The sequence below is a fragment of the Heterocephalus glaber genome, unplaced genomic scaffold (assembly GCF_053883595.1).
Source record: "Heterocephalus glaber isolate CG9 unplaced genomic scaffold, H.glaber_assembly_v1.0 deba00001666, whole genome shotgun sequence".
Classification (NCBI taxonomy): domain Eukaryota; kingdom Metazoa; phylum Chordata; class Mammalia; order Rodentia; family Bathyergidae; genus Heterocephalus; species Heterocephalus glaber.
Genome location: NW_028258406.1, coordinates 15,622,751 through 15,631,915, shown reverse-complemented (window position 1 = coordinate 15,631,915; position 9,165 = coordinate 15,622,751). Strand labels below are relative to the sequence as shown.

General features: G+C 42.8%; 1 protein-coding gene across 1 annotated transcript in view; it reads left to right on the top strand.

Moving 5' to 3' along the window:
- The window catches only part of LOC101701936 (glutamate-rich protein 6B), a 41,629-nt gene that overhangs the window by 24,467 nt on the left and 7,997 nt on the right, over positions 1-9,165 (top strand). The window contains 2 exon segments of the mRNA XM_087197385.1: positions 524-649; positions 6,190-6,370. Of these exon segments, the coding sequence (XP_087053511.1) occupies positions 524-649; positions 6,190-6,370 (307 nt within the window).

The window sequence follows — 9,165 nt, the reverse complement described above, 5'->3', positions numbered from 1 at the left end:
TCCAAATGCAGAACTGTCCAATGCAATGATGTGCTAGCTACACTACTTCCTACAAAACTCAGTCTTGTCAGCTAGGGATTAGCTCAGTGGTTCCGCCACCTGCCTTGCAAGCGCAAGATCCCAAGTTTGATCCCCAGTACCAAAAAAAAAAACCTCAGTCTTGTCACTGAATAAACAAGCTACCCTGGGAGCTTGACTATTTTGGGGATGCAGAAAGCCTGTTAGGCTCTTAAGATATGGAATGTTTATATGTCCTATAGTCATCTACACAATTGGAAAAAAGAAATTTATATTTACTATATATTTCTTCTCATATTTATGTTTAAAATAATTCTTGAGGGAATTGGTAAGAAGGAGAGGATATGATGGTAATGGAAATGCTCTTTAAAAGAATTCTTGCTAACCATCCTTCAGCACTACTATTTGTATTTTTTTCCTAACATGTTAAAATGTCACTTGGAACCTTTGTATATTTCCTTTTCTGGATATTTCCTTTTGTGATCCTTTTGTAGTTTTTTAACAGCTCCTACGAGGCAGTGTTTAATACATTACTCAAAGAAATAGCTGCTCGAAAAGAATTGGAAGAGGATTTGGATATTCCCCTGTCTAAATTGCTGGAAAGTGAAAACAAAAGGAAGCTGGGGATTCTGTAAGTAACTAGAAGGCAGAGCTAGTGGTCAGTGAGTTCTGGGAGGCCAGAGGTGGCAGCAGAGAAAGTGTAAATGAGACGAGCAGGGAAGACAGCAGAACCAGGGCCAGGCAGGTTCCCTGACTCAAAGAGCTGGCCCAAGCCAGGTACAAGGGCAAGGGCAAGAGTGATACCCAAGTGTCAAATAGACAGAATTTTCCAGACCAAGGCCAAAACTCAAGAGTGAGGAAATCAAAAGCATGGGAGCCACAGGAATGGAACAGGCAGGCAATGGCAGAAGTTGGAAATCCTGAGCAAGAAATGTCTTGGAAAACCATGATCTCATACAAAAACCTAGAGAAAAACACCCAACCCCCTTTAAAAGACAGGGCAAGGTGTCATCAAGATCCTGGATATCTGTCCAACAACTCCCTAGCTTCACCCTACGCTAGCTAATACTTTTCCATGCTTTCTTAAGGAGGGAGAGCCATGGGCTTCACTGACATGGGGGTTGTAGCCAGAGCCCCAGACCATGAAGTGGAGAATGATAAGGTTATTGCAAAACTGTTGCTGGACCAGTGTTTCTAGCTGTCAAGGCCCCGGGTCATAAATGTTCCAGAATCCCACTATGCATCCAGTCTGTTGCAGGACATGCTGTTGGTGTGGAAACTTGGATGTTCCCTTAGCCACTAGAGAAACCTGGAGAGCAAGATGGGGTATGGTTGGAGGGCATGGATTTGTGGCAGATTCTGTAGCAGTGACACTAGGCACAGGCATGGGGACAGGACATCCTATGACATCACTGTGGCAAGTTCAGGCATTCACCAAGTCAGGAAGCTTGGCTTCTAGCAGCATCCACTGTGGGCTCAGTAGTCATGGGAAACAGATCCCCAAGGCCTCTCCAAGAAGGGGAAGGCAACAAAACAGAGCTCCTAGAGCAAAACATAAAGAATTCCCAAACTTTGAGATTAGCAGAAACAAACATCGAATAATGTCTTGATTATTCATCCTGCCACCTACACGCTATTTCTTCCACTTTCTCATCATTTCAGCCTATAAGAGAGTCTCATTCCAACCTGATTACATTCAGCATTCCCTGAGCACCTGCTGTGTGCTAAGCAATGCTCTAGAAATATAGTAGTGTGTACCTCACAGCCTCTGCTGTTGGGGAACTAATGGTGAGGACTGTAAAGGTGACCAAAAGCCAAGAGAAGAACACCCTGCTCTTCACAAGAGGGTCTTGGGTGCCCCTGACTGGATCTCTTCCCTGGAGTTTAAGTCTGTCTCTATTTAGCATCTTGCTCTCAGCCCAAACGATAGGTCTCCACCCACACCACTCCATGCTCCTTATTTTTTTTCACGGGTACCAATAAACTTTGTTTCCACATACAGTACTTGCAAATAAAACATTTGTTGGAATGGGCCGTGAAGATCTCACTCTCTAGTTTCCCTATAGTTTTTTGTGTGCAAATAGTAACCCATTGCTCTCTGCTAGGTGCAACAGCATAATCTATTCCAACCTATTTGATTGCTGGAGTTGTTCTGAGTTAAATTATTATGCTTTCTCCAAGGAACCTGAGCTACATGGCCAAGGCCTTCTTCTCAGATCCAACTAAGCTAGAACACTCATTCTGGCACATTCTTTTCCAAGGGGACTCTGAACTGAGAACCAGGAAGCGCTGTTCCTCTACTAGCCACCCTTATTTGGAAGTAAAACAGTCAGAGCCACTGAAAGGCCAGAATGACTTGACTCAGTTTGTACATTGATGGCGGCGGCGGGGTGGGGGGGGGGTGGATTTTGAAAGGCTTTGCTTCAGTGTGGCTTTCAGGATCAGTCATTTTGAGTGAGCCAACTTAACATATTTCCTACTAATGCAAAAAGTTTCAAATGACTCTGTGTAATTCACAGACAATGCTGTTTTGCCAGGACATCTCTAGATGTCCCTTACTGGGACAGGGACAAGCCATAGAAAATCAAGCCACATGAACTTCACTCAATAGAGCTGCACTTGCATTTGGACATCCCTTGACCCCAAGATAACCCTTGCTGAATTTACCATGAAGGACCTGGGAGTCAGCCTTGTGCCCAGGTTCCCGGTCAGCTAGAGATCAGGCAGGAAGCACAGGTTCAATGCCATATGCCTTGCCTTTATTCCTAAGCTTTCACTGGATGGGAAAGTTGGGTTGGAAAGCAGAGCCACTGGCCAACTTTCCCCTGACTAGGAAGTCTCTGCAGGATCCAGCCCCTCCTTATATGGAAACACGAATTCAGTCTTGGCTTCTAAAGATGGCTCACATTCCTTTTAGGTTGAAGAAAAATTTTGAAATATTCAAAGAAACAATACTACTGATGAAGAGACGTGAGGGTAAGCACCACTCTGCCACTTTCCACCCCTTTCTGGTCTCTCTGTCTGCCATCCATAAAGGAGGCAGAGATGCTTGTTCACTCAAATGCCTACTGGGCTAACAAAGCCCCAGCTGCAGAAGACAAAATACCAAGCAAGACAGACACAGTCTAGTGGGCTTATTGATTGGTGGGAAGGGGTGAAAGAGTGCAAGGGAGTGGGAACTGTATAGAGGATAGTTAAGGCCTGTGACCAGCAGGGTGGCCATGGGAGACACAGGAGGGAGTCTGGCCCATATCTGGGGAAAGGCTCTCCAAGAAGACAATATTAACAAAATCTGAGAAGGAAATAACTCTGTTGCCAGGACACTGAAGGCATTTGGGGCCCAGTTATTAAGATTCGCCAATCATTGGCCGCCTGCTGCACAAACACAAGGTCCCAGGTTTGATCCCCGGTACTAAAAAAAAAAAAAGATTTGCCAATCATAGAGGTTACTGGTTTTGTGGATCTAGTTATGGAAAGCATGAGTCAAGGGGCAAAGTCATCAGGCTATTTGACTGAGAAATTCAAAACCACAATACGGATCCAACCAGAAAAGATGAGAGACATAGCTCATCAGATATGGTTTGCTTTCCTCCTAAGCCAGGTCCTCAGGTTCCCTGTCAAGAGAGAGAACACTTCCCAGTAGCAGTGTATGCCCCAACCTAACTCTTAAGGAATAAACACTATGGCCTAGATACTTTCACATATGTGATTCAAAATAATCTTCATAACCATTTGAAGTGGGACTAAGAAACTAAGGCCAGAGAGGCTAAGTGACTTGCCCAAGATCACCCAGCCATTAAATAGAAAAGCCAAACTCATGCCTAAGGCCTCTCAGGGCAAACTCAGAGCTCATCCTCTGGGTACATTCAGACCAGTGTGTCGGAGAAGAGAATAAATAGTCAGGAGACCCTGTAAGCCTGGGTCTTGTGTCCTCATTGGAATTAGGGGGCAGAGAAAAGGAGAGACTGTCACCTTCAGTTACTGAAGTGGGAAGAATATGCCTCCTGCCAAGGCTCACAGAATGGGATACAATGTTCCATATTCCTGCCCCTCACCTTGTGTCCCTAAACACTCCATTTGGCAAGCAAAGGTTGGCTTCAGTTGCAGTCACAAAGGGCTACACTCCTATAGGGGTCATCTGCTTGTTTTTAAATTCTGCTGTTACTGCCTTGGAATTCTTAATAATTTTAAAACTAGAGTCCGTGCATTTTCATTTTGCTTTGGGCTCCTCAAATAATGCAGTCTTTCCTGTTCAGAACCAGCTTGTCTGGTGAGAAAAAGCAGAAGATTGCTCCACTGGTATCATGAACCATCAAAACACAACTCTATTTTGAGAACACAGATGTTTTGACCTTCTACTTGGCAGCACCACCATGTGTGCTGCAGTTCACAGCAGTCCCATAGGCAGTTACAGTCATAAGCATCATTACCCCATTTTAGGGAATCTGGGGCTCACAGATCCACTCATTTCTCCCCTTGGATGCTAGCCTCCTGACTATCTTCTTGTCTCTCATCTTTTCTTCACATTGTTTCCAGAATGTCCTTTCAAAAACTTTTCATTGGCTCTCAAAGACCTCCAAGAAAATTCTGCATTCCTTATATGGCTGACAATATTTCCTCTCCAGACACATCAACGCTTCTGTCATTCATCAAATGGGCCAAGTGTTCTCTGCCTCAGGGCCTTTGTACTTGCTGGTCCTTCTGCCTAGAACTCTCTTGGCTCCAATATCCAGGTCTCTGCTTAAATGTTACCATCTCAGAATACTTTCCTTGACTACCCTTTATCAACCAGAGTGTGCACATGCACACACTTGCCTTTCTGCTATCCTTGCTTAATTTTTCTTCCTAGCATTCATAACAATCTGGCATATTACATTTTTACTTGTTCACTTGTGTAACATTTGTCTCCCTGAGACAGTTCTTGGTATAAAGGAGCAAAATAAGTATTTCTTAAGTGAGAGAATGAACCTACTGTAGAAATGATCTACTCCTGCTTGTCTCTCCTAAATCATCTGTCACCACTAACCCATTCCTACTGGAACCTTCAACCACACAATGCATATGCTACAACACTTGGCATGTTAGAGATGTATCTTTCACCAAGAGTCATTCAGCTTCAAGCCTTGCTAAGCCCCTCCCATGAGCTCTCTTGGCAGCTTGTGTTGGCTGCAATGGTGGGACACCCAGGGCTGTCTTAACCGACCTCCCCTAACCCAGCTGCCAAGTGATCTGAGCTCCGCCAACAGGGTCCTGGCACATGGGACAGACAGTAGGTCCTCTCCACATCTGGCCACTGCCACTCCCAGTGCTTACCAAAAAATATGGAAAGCCGCATTTGTTCCTCAGGCGTCCTTACTAGGTTAGTCCCAAAATTCAATTATTATAAAAAGAAGTTGTTGCTATGAAAACTAAAAAATGTTTCTTTTTTTTCTTTTTTGAAAGCTCAAAACTCACAAGAAAACATTTTTTTAAATTGCTTCGAGTTAGATGTGGACCAAACATACACAAAAGATTAGGGAACATGTACAAAAATTTTTTGAAGATTCTCCAATTCCACACTCAGGCTATTACAAATTGCCAAGGCTGAAGGTGTTAAGTAATAAATTATGGATATGGTTGGAATAAAAATGATCACAGAGCCCCAGTCCTTAGGCCTCAAAGGAAAGATTTTTGCCCTACACTTTACAAGACATTTTAATATAAGTTTTAAATTAAAACAACATGTTTAAGGTATGTCTTCCCTTTTTTCCCAACTCCTCAACATAGCCTCTGTTCATTTAGCAGCCCCACCTTTCTCATTGGTGAGCACACTATTCATTGCTTTGTGACTGGTAACATTGTTGAGTCACCTCCCCAGGACCCCATCAGGACTAGGTGGTCTTCACCATTGCCTTCATCATCTGGCACTGGGCTGGCACACACTAAGCTCTTAACATGTGCTGAGTGAATGGATGGAAAAACAGATCTGGAATTCCAGCCCTACCCTTCTTGCATCAAAGCCCTTGCTCTTCCTACTATCTGGCAGCCTTCTTTCCAGAGAAAGCAGCTGATCCGCCAAACCCTCAAACTCCCTTTGGGACCTTGAGAAACATCTCAATTTCTTTTCTCTTTCGCACCAAAATCATATTTGACTCAATCATCAGACTGAATGCAATCATCATTCAATCACTAAATGACGGGTCGGAAGCCCACTTTCACATTTCATTTATTGACTCAACCAAAAGTTGAGGAGGAGCCTAAGGAAGAAGTCAAGGAAGCAGATGAAGTCAAAAAAGATCATCATCCTTCTATTCGCTCCTGCCCCCATAAGAAAATAGAACTGGATAAAGAATGGATACAGAACAAGACAAAGGTAAGAATGGCAGTGTGTTGGTACCCTCACTCTACACAGGGTTTCTGTTTGTTTTGGTTGGTTGGTTCGTTGGTTGGTTTTAGCTCAGGAAAGGCACACACACCATCAGAGAGCTGTCATTTCCAATACACAATGTGAACACAAGAAAAATGTATCCAATACATGGACCCCAGCTGAGCATCTGGGTTATTGGCAGTTTGAATAGGACTTTTACTAAACTTTATTCAGAGTTCTGCCTGATTAGGTAACTGGATGTGAGGAAGTAGAACAAGATAAATGCATATTTTTATATACAGTTCCCTCATAATAAATCAGAATGAATATAAAAATCAATTATACAGTTAATAGATAAGCTATAGTACATCCACACAATGTAATATTGTTCAACACTAAAAAGAAATGGGCTATCAAGCTATGAAAGACATGGAGGAAACCTAGGTGCATTATTACTAAGTGAAAGAAGCCAGTCTGGAAAGGTCATGTGTATGACCCCAACTGTGTGGCATTCTAGAAAAGGTGAAAATCTATAGAGACAGTAGTTGCTAGGGATTAGGGGAGAAGGAGTGAGGAATAGACAGAGCAGAGATTTTTAGGATTTTCATACTCTGTATGATACTGCAGTGGTGGATACATGTCATTATACATTTGTCCAGACCTGCAAAAGGTACAACGCGAAGAGTGAAGTCTGATGTAGCTATAGACTTTGGGTGATAATTCGTGTGTCGATGTAGGTTCATCAGTTGTAATAAATGCACCACTCTGGTGAGGGATGTTGATAATAAGGGAGGCTGGGGTTGGGAAATGGAGATATTTGGGTATCTCTGTATTTCCACTTAATTTTATTGTGATTTGCTCTAAAACATGAAGCTTGTTTTTAAAAAGTCAATCATACAGTATATATTTATCAAGACTGATACGGTAAAGTTGTAAGTGGAAATCAGACTTTAAATGTTAAGAGTCATTAGCATGAGCTAACAATCAGGTCTGAAGCTCAAAAAGCAGCTTTGGCATGGGGATTAAAGAGACATGGAGAATTTATGTCTTCAGTGCTGAGAACACACTGCACCCCAGCTGCTAGAGACACAGAGGTAGATGAAACAAATCTTCTCTTCCTATGGACTTATCTTGTAGTCAAAAACAGAGCCAGTATACAAAAATGCTACTCAATGCTATGTCAGCTATGTTGCATCAAAGGCCTTGCTCTTCCTACTACCTGGCACCCACAAGGAAAAAGTAGCAGCATGAGGGGCTCTTCAGTTGTCAGGCTGAGAGAGAAACTGCTGCCACACCAATAGGACAATAGGGGAAGGCCTGCTGGGCCAAATGCCAATAATGATGAAACAAGGGAGTGAGTCATGGAGACATCTGGGGGAAGGGTACTCAAGGCAGAGCAAACAAGGATCACTGTGAGCAAACAAGAGAGGTATAGGGGATAATCTTGTGTTAGTCAGCTTTGCATCACTGTGACAAAATACCTGACATAGTCAACTTAAAAAGAGGAAAGATTTATTTTAGCTCATGGTTTCAGAGATTTCAGTCCATGACTGCTTGGCCCTGTTGTTTTGGGCTTGTGATGGGGCAGAACATCATGACAGGGAGTTCATAGTGAAGCAAAGCTACTCAGCTCATGGCAGCCAGGAAACAGGAAAAGTAAGAAGTAGTGAAAGACTCACTGTATGTTCCGAGGGCACACACACAGTGACCTAACTTCTTTCCACTAGGACACTTCCTAACATTTCCACCACCTCTCAATAGCAGCACAGCTGGGAACCAACCCACATGTGAGCTTGTGGGGCAACATCTGATAGCCAAAGCATACCACCAGCTAATTGGGTTGAGCCACTATCTCAAAGGACACAGACCTTAAATTAGTCAGGATAATGCTCATTAGCTGCTGAAATAAACATTCTTTTCCAAAGTTAAGTGACTGAATAAACAGAAGGTATTGTTTGGTTTTGGTTTTGGTTTTGGTTTTTGTGGTGCTGGGGATTGAATCCAGGGCCTCGTGCATGTGAGACAAGTGCTGTACTACTGAGCCTCACTAATCCCAGATGTGTATTTTTTGCTCACATGGAGTTCTTTAGAGTGACTTCCCTCCAAGGTAGGTCTCAGAGATCTGGACCTTTTCGTCAGGGATCTCTCCATCATCTTGCAGTTATTGTGTCTAGTTGCCTGGATAGAAAGTAAAGCCAGGGTCCATGTTTAAATACCATTGGCTGGAACAATTCACATAATCCCCACCTAGTTACTCTAATTCCATGTTGTTCTTACACTTCTTTGGGAAACACATACACTTTCCAACCACCAATGGGACATCTGCAATAATTGGTCACACACTAGACCACAAAATAAATCTCAGCAAACACTAAAGAGTTGATATCACATAGACTATGCTCTCTTGCACTGATGCATTTTAATTAGTAATGTAACCAAAGATACTATACACATTGGAAAATGTAAGAAAATTCATAAATAACTGGGTGTCAAGGAAACATATCAGAAATTTGAAAAGATTAAGAATGAAGTAAAAATGAAAGGCAAATGTCTACACTCCTGGGAAACAGGTGAATCAGTATTTTGAAAGGAATCTTATAGCTTTCACTGCTTATATAAAGAAGAAGGAGAATCATGAAGGAGATGAAAACCAATGAGCTCAGCATCCAATTTGAAGAATTAGGAAAACAGAATAACACAGAAGATAGGGCCGGGGATTTAGCTCAGTGGCACTGTACCTGCCTCGAAAGGGCAAGGTCCTGAGTTCGATCCCTGATAGCAAAAAAAGGAAAAAAAAGAAA